The sequence below is a fragment of the Pan paniscus genome, chromosome 14 (genome assembly GCF_029289425.2).
Source record: "Pan paniscus chromosome 14, NHGRI_mPanPan1-v2.0_pri, whole genome shotgun sequence".
NCBI classification, from domain to species: Eukaryota; Metazoa; Chordata; class Mammalia; order Primates; family Hominidae; genus Pan; species Pan paniscus.
Genome location: NC_073263.2, coordinates 79176464 through 79192388, shown reverse-complemented (window position 1 = coordinate 79192388; position 15925 = coordinate 79176464). Strand labels below are relative to the sequence as shown.

The window sequence follows — 15925 nt, the reverse complement described above, 5'->3', positions numbered from 1 at the left end:
ATGAGGGGGAGAAAGAATGGTTTGGATCTGAGAAAGGAGAAGAAGCCAGAATCTTAAAAATCCAACAACTACAGATAGATAACTCAAAATTGCAACCTATGCGTGCCTTCAAAGAAACACATTTCCAAAGTGATACAGTTGCAAATCACCAAATAAACTATATTATTATTTGTTTCATAACATTTTTCTTATTTTATTAAACAGTACCACATATCAGGTTTGGTAGAGTAATATTTATTTATTTATTTATTTAAGGCTAGTCAAGTGAAGCAGTGGAAGTGGAAAAGGAACAAAGAAATCTATAACTGGTGTGAGTAGTTAGTAGTAAACACCACCGCACTCAGAGCAGCCAAGATTTTAATCTGAATAATCTACACTAATATTTAATGCAAAATAGAAAGTTCTAGAAGAAGAAAAGTACAAAATGTGTATTTACTTTGGCTATTCACTCTGATTGATGCCATCAGTTACGTTTGAAGATCCAGTAAAAGAAGCACAGACTGCTCATAAGCTTTCCAAGTTAAAGGAGATAAAAATAAATTTTTGTTCTTTAATTAAGACCACATCAATTGCATAATGACTTTTACACTGTGGTGTAAGATGAAGAACTGTGAGTCTACTGTGAAAAATAGATTTTTATAGAAATGCAGCCAAATGCTGCAGGGTTAAGCAGAGGCTTGATTCCAAACTCCTTTCATGGCGGTGGTGTAGAAGGCAGGCAGACCTTACAATTTTATACATTTATGGGCAGGTGGAATTAATTCTAAGAAAATCACCAACTTTCTGTAGTTACAGAAAATTATTGAAGAGCAAATTGTTACTGACTATTGCAACTAATAATGTTTTTTGTTTGTTTTTTAGAGACTGGGGTCTAGCTCTGTCTCCCAGGCTCGAGTGTAATGGTGCTGTCATAGCTCACTGCAGTCTCAAACTCCTGGACTCAAGCAATCTTCCCGTCTTAGCTTCCCAAGTAACTGGGACTACCGGTGCATGCCATCGCACCCAGCTAAATTTTTTAATTTTTGTAGAGACAGGGACTCACCATGCTAACCAGGCTGGTCTCAAACTCCTGGCCTTAAGCCATCCTGTCACCTCAGCCTCCCAAAGTACCGGGATTACAGGTACCTGGCCTAATAATGTTTTTAAAATGTAGACTGCAGAATATTTGGGGAGAAATGTGAGTTATCTATGAGCTAAAGCCACAGGACAATTTTTGAGTATAAGAATTTATCCATGTTATAATAATGTCATTTATTTTCTACTACCACATCAAAAACTATAACACTGTCTTACAAAGCAGGTGAAGGAAAAAAATAGAGATTCTGGGGACCCAGGAATTATGTCTCTTACTATATAACTTTTCCTAGGAGAAGCTCTGCATATGAGAAACTTATTAGCTCACTCCTAACTGTTCTTCCTTTCTCTTGTGGCTGTGGGAGGTATTTATTAATAGGCAGCAATATGTTTCTCACCATACAGTTCATTTAAATTGTTTTTATAGAGTATCAAACACATTTACAAAATTAAGAGTCTTCATATAAAAAATTTACTATGGTATTCCTTTTACGCCAGGAACTAAATCTTGGGCATTAGGCTTTAGTTCAAAAGGAATATCTGTCTTTCTGAAAGGAATAGAGAATACAGTGAAAGAACTGGTATAATTCCTCAACTTATTAACATAGCAAAATGGGCCCAACTCTTTAGAGTTTTACATATTTTTATAATTCTTTTCAGTGAGGGAGTCTTAAAGATTTAGTATTAAAGAAATTAACAGGTCCACAGAGCGGTTAGGCAATTTGGGTATTTTAAAAATAAGATGCGACCAAGAATTTCAGTGGCTCCCATTCACTATAGTTTATTGAGATGATGTCATGAGCAAAAGATAGTCATTGGCTCAAGCAAGGAGACCAGTCATAAGAAATCTGATTCTTTTCATCTTGTTTCACTCATAGGGGCTCAGAATGTCACAGCTGGAAGGCTAGACTTTCTCTAAGTGGACTATCATAAGGCATTGATGAGTTTGAGATTTATCCTTAATATTTGCTAAATACCTAACATGTACCAGGCATTGCATTATGCATTACGGGTAAATAAATAAACAAGGCAGACCCAGTAGTTACCCTTAAAGACCTTATAGTCAAAAAGGGATGATTAAATAATAACTCCCTCGAAGAGACCAATGTTATGGGCCAGAAAAGATAGCTCGAGAACATCTAGAAGAAGCATCTGATGCACACATGGTGGGTCAGGGGGGCTTCCCAGAGCCTGAGTGAGAGACACCTAAGCTGATACCTAAAGGATAAGTAGAAGTTAGCCAAGCAATAGTGATGAAGGAGGAGTGAGGAGTATGCAAGTTAGAGGGTGTGTAGGTGGGGTTTGCTTTTGGGTGGAGAACGATAATAGACGGGAGTGGGAAAGCCCATAGATGCCAGATCATGGTGGGCTTAGAGACCAGGTTAAGGAGGAGCATGGCCATTATGCAATGGCAATGGGGAGCCACAGAACGAGTTTAATCAGAATGACATGATCAGATTTGTGTCTTGGGAAAATCACTCTACAGGGTGGCGAATGGATTGAAGGGCAGAAGGGGAGATTGGCAGCAGAGGGGCAAGTTAGGAGGCTGAACAATAATCTGGACTACAGTACCAGTGGGTATGATGAACTGTCTTGGACCACGCCCTGAGATTATTAGGTGATGCATCCAAAGTGACTGATTGATTGATTATGGGGAATGAAACACCAGAAAGCGTCAAGGTTGTCCCCAAGTTTATGTTAACAGAAATATGAAAAATATGCAATAGATAGTTAGGAAGGAACTCTTCTCTTTTTGGAATACTAAAAACTTGGGGATGTCTTAACAAATAGGAAATCCTTAAGAAGATGGAAGTATAATGCCACAAACAGTTAAGAGTATTTTTTTTTCTACTTCAGATGAAAGATGCCTTTTCTAACTATAAAGGCCTTGGTGTCACTAGATGCTTTTCAATATTCATTCAGGAGCAGAAATGTAGCATTTTAATAATCAGTCTAACACAGTTTATAGGCTACCAATAACTGAATATCTCTCTTTGACACTGGTTGATGAAAATGTGAAACTGTTACTGCTACAAGTCATGCAAATTCTTACTGAATAAATGAAAATTTTGTGCACATCTGTATTTGTTCCTAGAAGAAGCTCAAGGATGCCTGCTTACATTCTGATCAATGGCTGTAGTTTGTTCAGCCCCTAACTGTGAATTAAATATACAGCTGCTGGAAATGTCAGCAAAGTCAGATGAAAGAACTCTGATTCACTGCTGTTATACTATTAAATAATCAGTGCTTGTGTCACACTGAATTGATATAACAGTGCCTTGTGACTGTTCTTCCTAGTGGGAGGCACTTTTAAAATACTCTCCTTTATAGCTGCATTAAAATCAAGAGGGCAGAATGGAGAGATTACAGATACGGGTGGCTGAACCAATTGAATGAAGTCACTTTTTTCAAATAGATGGTTCAGTCTTTCCTGTTTGTCTGCTTTGTGACAATTCTTGAACATCCCAGCAGATTCTCATCAAATCTGGTATACTACTAAAGAATAATTAGACATAGGTTAGGTTAGATTTGTGAATCAAGCCGCCATCTTAAAACCACACGATAGCCAATATTTTTAAATTTTTTATAGTAATCATATCTGTATACGGAAAATGTCCTCTTTCTACGGATATTTCATTAGAAGTTGCTGAAATACAAACTAACTTTCTACCAAATTGGCCTCTTCTAATAAAACAAAAGGCAAAAAACTCTTCTGAGAAAGTTACCATTGTCAACAAAGCACAATTGTCAGAGGGACTGAGGGAGGAAAGGGCTTGGGAAGGGGATGTGGGAGAGAAAGTGAGAGACTACATTTTTCACTGTCAGTTATTACATAACATGATTATTAAACTTAACCACTTTCAACATGATTGGAAACTTCCTAAAACTGTTACTGATAAAAAGAAAAATCCACCCAACAAATGCCACTATAAAGAAAGGGCTCTACTTAACAAAGATATTTCCGTACGATTCTCAGCAGGAGGGTCCACTGTTATTTCAGCTTTTAGAAAATCCACATGCAGCAAGTGTTTTCTTTCCTCACTGTCATTTTAACAATAATCCTCCAGAATAAATACATCTGATCATACTCCTTTAACTGTGTATGAGCAGAAGAGGAGCATAGGGAATATGAAGAATGGAAAGGAGAAGAGAGTCTGAGCTGATTTAACCACAGATCCTTTGTTTTTCCTCTAGGTAATGACATCAGAAGTCCCTGAGTTTAAGTCCAGGGTGTACTTTCTTTCTTGAAAAGGTTATTTAGTACCTTTGAACTATAGTTTCTTCTTCTACAAAATAGGGTGCATGAATAGATTTCTCATGGGATTGTTGTGAAGATTAAATGTACATGAATTGCCAGTCACATCCTGGGTGCTGAAGAAGTAACAAAACAGCAAGAACAAAATATGATACTCAGATAGAAAACAAGCTAGGAGATGTAAGAGTTAGGCCAATCATGGATTACACTTTCCTCTTTCTCCTAATGAGTTCAAAGTACTTTGTCATATGTTAATTTCTTTTTGTCCTTTCAGAATATTGGACTACTATTTCCAGCAATGTATTTATTATGACACAATTTCAGGTCAGCCGAGCAATTTGGACTTCTGATACAGTGCACTCTTTTGCATTATCTATTACTTTATTATCCATTAATAAAGCAGTTTATGTGAAAGATATCAAATAGCAAATTATAAGATATCTTAAGAGTGTAAAATGGAAGCTTATGGTTAAAATTGGTAATATTTTGTGGGCCCACACTAGCTGTGGATCTAGGATTTTGAAGATCATGAATATTCTTTCCAATGTTCTACAGACATGCATTCGAATGTTTTACAGACATCCACATAAACCATTAGTTTGGTTCAACTTCTTCAAAATATCTTTTTTCCTTATTTAATTGTATTCATTTCTTTCATTTCAGTCCTAAAACTCTATTTTCTGTAGACAACAAACACTAAGTTGTTTTAGTGCAAATAAGAAGCCCAGAACTAATTTCAAAATAGTGCGATTGATTTCAGAAGAGTGCAGTATGTTTCCTTGTTTCCTTGTTGACAGGAGTCACATGGGATGGGTCATAAATGTAGCCTCATTTAACACACCAAAGAAAACTAAAAGTCTTCAAAAGAAAGGCAGGAAGGAAGAAAGGAGAAAAGAAGAAAAGAAAAAAAGGATAGGAAGGAGTGGTTCATGCCTGTAATCCCAGCAATTTAGGAGGCTGAGGCAGGAGGACTGCCTGAGCCCAGAAATTTGAGACCACCCTGGGCAACTAGTAAGACCCCATCTCTAAAAAAAAATTTTAAAAAATTTGCTGGGCATGATGGTGCACACCTGTAGTCCCAGTTACTCAGGAGGCTGAGGCAGGAGGACCACCTGAACCCAGGATTTTGAGTCTGCAGTGAGCTATGATTGTGCTACTGTGCCCCAGCCTGGGTGATAGAATGAAATGGAAGGAAGGAAGGAAAGAAAGAAAAAAGGGAGGAAGGGAGGAAAGGAGTAAGGGAGGAAGGGAGGGAGGCAGGGAGGCAAGGAGGGAGGGAGAAGTTCCTACCCTAGAAACTTGTAAACATGTCAAGATAGTCAAGGTCATTTACCGATTAGTGTTTCTAAGAGCTGAAGGTTTCACTTTAATAAGATTGTCCAAGTCTTGGCTGTTTAAAAGAGAGAGAGAAAAAAGCTCAGATTAGTAATAGATTTTGGGGTTGTGCTAGGTCAATAAAGCAACATTATAAATCCACTTCATCCAGGGCAACAGACAAATAAAAACATGAATTGACTGCTTCTATATATACCTCTGATTGTTTCTGATTACTGCAGGATTTACTTTGATGAGGTTAGCAAGATCTTGGTTTCTTTAAATCAAAAAATAAAATGAGAGCAGGTTAATTTTGAAGTTCTTTTGGTAATATCATTAAGGTTATAAATCTGCTTGAAGTAATAATAAAACTTAATATTCTTTCTGACCAAAGTACATTAAAACAACATAGTTTTATTACCTTTGGTTGTTTGTGAAAATTTCAGGATTCACTTTGATGAGTTTATCAAGATCTTGTTTTCTTTAAGTGGAAAAAATATTAAAGCAACTTGGGTTAGAGATAATCACAGGTTTAAGGTAATTGGAAATGGATAGAAAGGATAATAGTATGAGACATATTATTTTAGTATTGACTAACTATGAAATATGTTTTCTAACCAATTTAGGGGATGAAGAATTATGCTTTATCAGAAGAAAACTTACTCTAATTTCATACATTTTCTTGTCAGAGCCTATCTACAAGGGCAGGCTGGTTAAGTCACCATAGCAAACATCTGATGACTGACAATTGTTCATTCTTGAATGTATTAACATTATGAAGATACCAGCTGATTTTAATATCCTTATTTTTAAAATCAGGTTCATTAACTAAGGACATCACTTTTTTAAAAGATAAACTCTAAATGGAGGATTATTCTTAATGTAAAGCTTAGCAAAGACAGTTCCAGCAATCCATCAAAATTGTGACTTTTCTTCCCTCTTTGATGGCTGAAAAACTGAATTAAACTCAGCTGTTCATAGTAAAATGAGTTACATACTCTGAAAACTGTCCGCTCCCATTTGAAACTCTTCCTGTTTCTCTTCTCAGCCACAGAACAGTGTTTCCTCTTATATAGTTTGCTATAATTCACTGCCTCAGCATAACCCCTTGTTTTAAGGGTGGGAAAGTAGTGATTTTTCAAAGTGTTCTTCTGAACTGATTTTAATACTTATTCAGAGAAATACATGGCAGTTGCCATGGCAAGAGACTGCAGAACTGACAAAACCTGCTTCCAGTACCATCTGGGAAACAATCTAGATGTACCTCTCACCACAACAATGCTTTTTCCTTATATAAAAATAAAATACATTTTATTCCTCAAAAAAAAAAAAGGATGCAAGTTTAGGGACCAAAAGAGCGTCATTTAGAGATGAATCATCAGAAGGTCTGAGAAAAGGTCTGCATTTTCTTCCCCAGCCTTCAACCTTTCAATAGAATGTTCAGGGCTTCATTTAGTTTGATTTATTCTTCATGGTTCTCACCTCTCCATAGTCTATGGAAAGGCTCTAACTGAATTTTCACTGTTTTGAGCTTTCTTCTATGATAATATTTTCAATTGAACATAATAAATTGATATCTATAAATACTATTAAAAGAATGATTGATATATTAAAACTATCCACAACATAATCTCCTTATGTAAATTGATGGCAAAATCTGTCATAAAACTAAACTGTGTCAGAAAGACAACAGTCTTTAAAATGAGGTTAATTTCACATATTATTATAAAATACAAAGAATAAAACTTTGTAGAGTGGACAGTATGCTCAAAAGCCACACTTTAAAAAAAATATAAAATTAATCACAATATTGGTTAGTGTAACCACAGATAATATTTATGTGTCAGCATAATTAAGAGTAAGTAACATAAAAAAAATCCACTAGAACTTCCATTTTCACTGTCCTACTGAGCACAAAAATTTAATTTACCTAATAATCTAGAACAATGATATTCTAACCACTGTTACATAAAGCCCAATAAGAAATACATTTTACATCACAGCCTAATACTGTCTTTTACAGACAGCCACACACACACACACACACACACACACAGAGAGACATAAATTTTATGAAATAATATTCTTACTACCTAAGAACTCTCATATTTTCTATTCAGTTCATTCTATTAATTTAAGAAAAAATGCTGATTGCCATTCACTAAATTAATGACAAGACCCTTTAATGAGTTGCAACCCACATTTGAGAAACATTGGCTTAGAAAACATAAATATATGCTATATTCTACCACCACTCCTATAAAGGCAACACCATATGTTAATAAAACAAAAATCTCAGGAACAGTCCTAAATTGCATTGATTGATAGCATCATGCAATTTTTGAAAACAACAAATTTTTTGTTGATTTTTTTCAGGCCCTAGATCCTGCAAAACATGCATGTCTAAATTTTATCGAGGAAAATGTAACATTTTTTCTCTCAAGTTACTGTTTTTATTTATTTAGCTTTAAGAATGTAGTAAAGGATACATTAGGATATTTAGGTTATTATTACTTTCATGCAGTTTAAAAGCTGTAAAGTGTTTTGCAATCATTTGCACATTTGTGCCATTGTAATCTATGAAGTATTCTTTCAAGTAACCCTGTGAGAACAGTAAAAAACACGTCCTGGCCATCCCACAGCAAGAGTAACACTCCTATCTTTACAGCCTTTGCTATTTTCCAAGGCGCTTAATTAATTTTTATATATTTTAAGATCAAAGTCTGTGTGCTGTGATGTAAAGACTAGGAGTTGGGCTGGGAGTTAGAAGATCTCACAGATGACTGTGAGATTTTTGCCCCTGGTCTCAGTATTCTCATCTGTAAATGAGGAGATTGGATTGGATAATCTCCAAGGCTCTGTCCATCTCCAAACATCTCCTCCTAGGACTCCATGAATATGAATTTTACTGCCTCTGTGTTTATTAATTAGCTCTTCAATATGTCTCCTTTTTAAGAATGCAACTCATGGACAATATATTCTATATTCAGCAAGCAGTACATGAGTGCTCCAAAATGTAATATATTAAACTGACAACCTATTATTGTCTTGGTGTAACATCTCTGTGCCCCTGGTACATAATTAGCTTTAATCTATGTTAATTGCCTGCTGTTAATAAGATTGACTATGTCTACTGAATTCTCTTTTTGGCTTCCACAACCTATAATTATACCTAATGTACAAGTAATGATACCTAGTTGTAAGCTGTGAACCCAGTAGGTGCTCAGTAATTATTCACTGCCTAAGAGATCATAGAACTACTATCAGTCTTCCACTAATTTTTTCTGTGGCCCTGGTCAAATCACTTAACCTTTCTGAGTCTTAATTTCCTCTTCTGCAAAATAAATAGATTCATCTGGAACATTGGTTTTCAAAATTATTCAAACTACTGGGCCAAGATATCCTAAGGTTCATTCCCTCCATCTCTAAAATTTTACAATTTGTATACGTACCAACAAAACTTAAAAGGGGAAATCGTGAAACCATTCTTAAGATATATTTATATATAAAACAGTAATGTGTAATGACATTAAGTCTTCATTTAACTATAGACAAAAAGTGAGTTTCATTATCTCACTGACATTACTTCAAGAATTATTAAACTTTAGGTCCATAACCTTGCTGAGCACAGTAAATCTCTAAAGAATAATGAACCTCATAAAATTTCCACTGACTACCAGAAAACTCTTCTAAAATGAGGTGAATGATACTGCTAATGATTAGTCTAATGGAAGTGTCTAGGTCTTTTTTTAAAAATTAACTACCATTAATAAATTATCATCAATTTCAAAGACAAAAGTATTAATTTCAATACCACACAAAACAAAACAGCAGCAGCTCCTAGACTACCTATGCTCCTTCCTGCCCATTTGTCCAATCGCTCTGCTCAATTCCTTTACTGGAGGCTTAGAGAAGAGAAAGCACCGCCATACATTGTTTCCAGCTGCCTCTCTTTCTTGCAATTAACAAATACTGAGACATCTAGGTTTCCACCTGTGATGATATTTTGAGACTTATATTCAATTTGCCCATAGAATAATTCTAAATCATTTTTATTAATTTTGGGTTTACTTAACGAGAAACACAACAAAAATCACATCCATCTCTTACCCATCAGTGTTTTTGACAGCTTTGGGGCTGACATTAATATGTTCATCAAGACCTTGTTCACTGCTAAAACAAAATTAGAGGAAATCGGCAAATTTCATACTGGCATTTCTTTTTTGTTTTGACAGGTGCAAGTCATTCAATAGAATCCTAGTGTAAGAACTCATAAGTTTACTGAGTTTCCAATTTATATATATTAGTTACCATTTTTTTAATCCTCACAACAACTCAATGACATCAATATTAACACCACCGCCCCCACCCCCACAGCCTTTATAAAAACAAAGATACTGCATTTCAGAGGGATTAAGGCACTCCCTGGGGCCAGATACCTAAGTGATTGAGGGTGAACCAAAATTCCAACCACAGCAACTGGACCCCAAACTCCACACTCCTTTCCCCAACACCCTCCCTCTGTCTCATGTTCATAACAATCCCTTACATCCACACAATGCTTTTCACCAACATTATCTTCACAATAATTCAATGAGTGATAGCTTGGGGTTTCTCTGCCATGCTTTTATTAACTTTTGTCCAGTGTATAATGGATCTTAATTTCTCAAGAACAGAAGTAAATTCAATGTCATGCAAAAAATATTCTAATCAAGTATAAGAATATTATGTTGTCAGTTTTTTCACAAGTCATTTAAATATTAATCCCTGTGTTTGTGAGAGAACAGAAAGCCAATATTTACTGATTTGTTCAGTTTTATGAACTTGTAATTTATTAACTATGAACTTATGGTTATAATCTAGTTATGCTGTTACTGTGTCAAAGGAATTTCTAAAGTAGTAATTACACAGAATTAGCTTCAATATTATAATTTTCTACAATAATATAATGAAATTAATGAAAGCAATAATAGACAGAAAAATCTATCCAGCATTATTACACATCAACTTGTTCTCATTTTTTTTCATGTCCCCTTTCAAAATGTCTTTAGTTAAATAATTAATCTTATTTTGGGGCATAAATTGGTGACTTGCTAAGAAGTCTTCAATTATCTTAATAAGTTTACCTTTTGTTTGCTGAAGGGATCACTTTGATAAGATTTTCCAAGTCTTGGTTCCTAAAAAAATGTTAAGTTTCAATAGCTAAGTCAACTAAAATCCAATAATTTGTATATTTTTTCAACCTTAATATTAATCAAATGACCTGCTAATTTAAAACTTCATCTATACTTAAACTTTTAGCCTTATGTAAAAACAGGTGGCTAATATCAATTCATTTCCTGCATAAATTTGTATATATGATAATTTAATTTAGTTTTATTTTTGTTTCTTTCACGTTAACCTCAAAGCAGAATTATTCCTAAACTCTTTATTTTACATACTTTATCTGTGTGGCAGAATTAAACCATTTAGAATATTTTCTGGAGGTTACAATGAGCGAGAGAAAATATAAAATTATTCATTATTTCCATATGTTCCTTGCTCCCCTTCTTCCAAAACAAACAAAAACTGAGATAATTTGTAAAAAAAAAAAAAAAGAAAGAAAAGAAAAAAGCGGTTATTTTCTGATTCTAAGTTATGCAGGTAATATATATAATATAAATATGTAATATTCACACTACCCCAAGATATTAAATCAGTTCAGAATCACACTTCGTGCAAAGCTAAATTAGCGCAAGCAAGGCCTCAGTTTATATAATTTATGTTTTTATTGTAAACACTCACATAGGCATTCATAGCTCTACAGAGATGCTGCTGTTATCACAGTAATGATACCAACCCTAACACCAAAAGACCTGAATAGGAAACCTAATTTGTTACACTTCATTATTGGATGATATGTTATATATCCTGGAGAGAAAATAATTGGAAAGACTTTTAACTAATCTTTAGGACTAATCTATAGGTTCATTTTATCATGTGTGTATCCTTCCATGTAAATTACTATATTCTATTACATTGAACTGTTTAAAATTGCCATTTTGTTGGTCAAAAATAATTGAATGCCAGTAATTTCATAAGATTCAACCTCCCAGGAAAATTTATTTGCTATCTTCTTCACATTGAGTAGTGCTATGGGGATTTAACAATGAAGAAAAAATTGTAAGAGTAATAATAATACTAACAGATAATGTCTAATAAGCACTCGAACACTAAGTGTTTCACGAGCACGATCATATTTAATTTTTCTAGAAACTCATGAAGAAATTAACTCTTACAATCCTGATTTTACATATAAAATAGCTGAGGCTTAAAGGAGGTTAAGCAATTTGTCCAAGACTACACAGCTAGCAAAAGGTTCTCTGAAGTAAAAAATCTCACTACCAAGTAAAAGAAATAAACACACAACCAAATGCAATACATGGCAGCATGTGGCTACCAAAATACAGCCTCAAACATTATAAAGGAAAGGCCATGAATAATCAGGCCATCTTCACCTTTAGAAACTAAGTCATCTCGGGAGAGGGAAAAGGCAACTGTCTTTCACTGAATCTTAATGTGTAATGTAATTATATGGTCTCTGGATTTAGTGTCTGACCCTCAACAGTAAAAATAAAGTTGTATTAATATATGCCAAATCAGGGGGGTGGTAGGCTGTATTTCAGAATCCACTTCAACTACATTCAGATTTGATTCTCTTCACACACTCAAATAAAATACTGTGTAGTCTAGGGGTCAGCAAACTATGGCCCTCAAGCTAAATCCAACTTGCAGCCTGCTTTTGTAAATAAAGTTTTATTGAAACGCAGCCATGCCCATTTGTTCACAAGGTACTTATGGCTGCTTTCACACTATTGGCAGAGATGACTAGTTAAAAACAGAGACAATTTTGTCCCTGAAACCAGAACTATTTACTATTAGCCCATTAAGAAAAAGTTGCTGACCTCTGATCTAGTCTAAATAAGCTCTGTTTGATAGCCACATACTGTAAAATAGACTGTATTCCAATATGCAAAATAAGACAGGAAATCTGCTGAGAGAAGATATATATCTTGGTATCTTTTACATCTAACTCATGTTCAAATTCATATAACAATATACATTTACAAGCTGGTGGTTTTGTTATGCCTGTTTATTTACTTAACATGATATGACTTAGAGAAGATTCTTTCTATATAAAAGACAAATGTCATTCTTTTTTCAATGAACTGAGAATAATTTTTTAAATGACTTCCCAACTTTAAGAGTTGTTTGGGTGGTAGACAATAAGAAGAGAGGTAATACATGATGGAAGAAGAAGGAGGAAGAATTTTTTATCATATGAAGACCTTTCTTTAGGCTACTTAGATCAGGGAAATTGTTTGGGGTGATGTTTTGTCTCATGGGGAATCCCCATTAATTTTTAAGGAAATCCTCAGCATGGAACACAATCTCATACTGGTAAGAGATCATTCCTGTCTTTCAAGGAATTCTCTCTCCTGTGGCCAGAGAGCCTTCGGTAAGTGCTTGAACACTAGATTTCTGACACAGGATCTGTTGATTTGGGTCCCATCATTGGTTGTCTCTATGGCGGGACAATGCAATTTATCTTTTTTTTTTTTTTTTTTTTGACGGAGTCTTGCTCTGTTGCCCAGGCTGGAGTGCAGTGGTGCCATCTCGGCTCACTGCAACCTCCACCTCCTGGGTTCATGCCATTCTCCTGCCTCAGCCTCCCGAGTAGCTGAGACTACAGGCACCCACCACCACGCCCAGCTAAATTTTTGTATTTTTAGTAGAGACAGGGTTTCACCATGTTAGCCAGGATGGTCTCCATCTCCTGACCTTGTGATCCTCCCGCCTCGGCCTCCTAAACTGTTGGGATTACAGGCGTAAGCCACTGCACAATTTATCATGTTTTTAAGCTCATTAGGAAAAAAAAAAGGGGGAGAAATAGAGAGTTCCATAAACCTTACCCTTGGTTAGTTCTGTTTCTTTCAGGAGTCTCTTTAATGAGGCTGTCGAGACTTTGGCCCCTTAAAAACATAGAAAATCAGATCAGTGGTAGATTTAAATCGAATGGTTTCAAGTGTTTGTTAAAACAGAGAAATACTTTTATTATAAAATATTTATTAAAATAATAAAATTAGAGATCATCTCAGAGGGCTGGGGGTTTTCAGTGTTGACTGTGAATATACATATAGGGACCTAACTAAAACTGGAGAGAAATAATGAATAAGAACTTCTAGAAAATGTTTGATGTCCCAGGCCAGGCACTCTTCTTAGTGATTTACATGATTTGTCTAATTTAATACTCACATCAATCCTATGACACAGGAAGTATTATTATTCCAGTTTCATAGAGGGAATAACTGAGACACAGAAACCTTAAGTAATTTTCCCACATGGCTAGCGGTAGCAGAGGTGGGATTTAAAGCTAGGTAATCTGGCTGCAGAATGCCTGTGCCTTACCATGACACCAAATATCTATTGGAACTTAGTAACTGAATTAGATTTGGGAGTGTTGGGAGAGCTCCTCGTGCAATTTCCTCACTTTGAGGATGAGAAACTGAAGCCCAAACAGAAGTGACTAGTTTGAGCACACACAGGTAAGAGGAGCAGAGACAGGCCTAGACCCACAACTATGGGGTCCGGTCTAGTTCTCTTTCCCCTCTACTGTGTCATCCATCCCTTCTGCTTAAGAAAAATAATAAATCAATGAATAAAAATGTCCTGTCCATCCTGGGAAAACAACTTTATTCCTGATTAGTCAAAGAGTAATTGTCTCATTGTATCAGAAATTGGTTGACCAAAATTTTTAACATTTCAGATGTGAGGTAGCAGGGTTACATGGCTTTTCTTGAAGGATCATTGGGTTCAGCATCAGTCAGCTGAAATGATGCTTTAATTATACTTTTAGGCATTGGTTACTATGAAACAAAAAAGGGAGCTTATTAAATCTTACCCTTCAGTACTTTTTTCTGTTCCTGGATTCACTTTGATGAAGTTATTAAGGTCTTTGGAACTTCAAACAAAAAAACAAAAAACATGATAAATAAAAATGGAATTAAATTAATTGATTGTTTTGATTTAAAGGATACATGTACTCAAGATAAATTTTACTACTGAGTTTTGAGATAAATTGATACCAGTCTATGCTCTTAATTTAAAAGACTAAAATTTGTGACCTTCTTACCAATCACTGGTACACTGACATAGTTTCTCATTTACCCCCAAAATAAAACCATATAATTAGAGCAAGACTCCATTAAAAAAAATCAGTTAATGAGTGACATAATAATCTGCTAAAAACTCTCACCTGGTTCCCCTAAGCATTCCATCTAATGCTATAGCTATAACTAAACTGTTTTGTTAATAATTTCCATTTGTAATATCCTTTTTTAAAAAATGGATTTTATACCCATTATTTCATTCATTCCTAACAACTATCAAGTGAAAAAAAACAAATATTATTATTATTTTGGCATGGTGTTTGGCTCTGTCGTCCAGGCTGGAGTGCAGTGGCTGGATCTTGGCTCATTGTAACTTCCACCTCCTGGGTTCAAACGATTCTCCTGTCGCAGCCTCCCAAGTAGCTGGGACTATACGTGCACTCCACCATGCCTGGCTAATTTTTGTATTTTTTATAGAGACGCGGTTTCACTATGTTGGCCAGGCTGGACTTGAACTCCCAACCTCAAGTAATCCGCCCGCCTTGGCCTCCCAAAGTGCTGGGATTACAGGCGTGAGCCACCGTACCCGGCCAAACAAACATTATGATCCTCAGTTTATAACTAAGGAGGCTGAAGCTCAGCATTCAAGGGACTTGTTCAAAGACACCAAGCTGGTAAGTAATGGGGTTCAGCCTTTCTGATCCCAATCCAAAGGTTTTTCAACACATCTTCTTTCCTGAGTGCCACAAATGGATGGGGAAGGGGAAGGAAGAGAGGTAAGACATAGTCCTCACCCTTGGTTACTTCTCTTTACTTCAGGGGTCACTTTGATGAGATTATCGAGGCTCTGGCCCCTTTAAAACATTGAAGAAATGGTAAGATTGACAACATGTAACAATGGTAGACTGACAACAAGAAGATAAAGCTATTTCATTAAAACTCAGAAGCAGTGTAAACACTCATTGAGATCATGCCAAGGAGTTGAAGACTGAAGATTGTGAAAGGTGACTATGCAGAAATATGTAGGGATTTGTACATCTCTGAAATTCATTGAGACTCAGGGAGACATTATTTTAGTCTCAGAGCCATTTGGCCGCTAGCAAGTATTGCACTAGGATTCTCTCTACTTTTA

At 35.5% G+C, this 15925-nt stretch overlaps 1 protein-coding gene across 13 annotated transcripts in view; it reads right to left on the bottom strand.

The window, feature by feature from the left end:
• SCEL (sciellin) overlaps positions 1-15925 on the bottom strand; it is a 169151-nt gene that overhangs the window by 21264 nt on the left and 131962 nt on the right. For 11 of the 13 annotated variants that reach the window (XM_055096859.2, XM_055096863.2, XM_055096864.2 and 8 more), the window contains 8 exons: positions 15588-15647; positions 14586-14645; positions 13597-13656; positions 10771-10821; positions 9755-9817; positions 6066-6125; positions 5862-5921; positions 5664-5720 (listed from right to left, as the gene is read on the bottom strand). In XM_055096859.2, coding sequence (XP_054952834.2) covers positions 5664-5720; positions 5862-5921; positions 6066-6125; positions 9755-9817; positions 10771-10821; positions 13597-13656; positions 14586-14645; positions 15588-15647 — 471 coding nt within the window. The remainder of the gene's footprint in view (positions 1-5663; positions 5721-5861; positions 5922-6065; positions 6126-9754; positions 9818-10770; positions 10822-13596; positions 13657-14585; positions 14646-15587; positions 15648-15925) is intronic. The other 2 variants (XM_055096866.2, XM_055096870.2) reach the window with 1 other exon arrangement.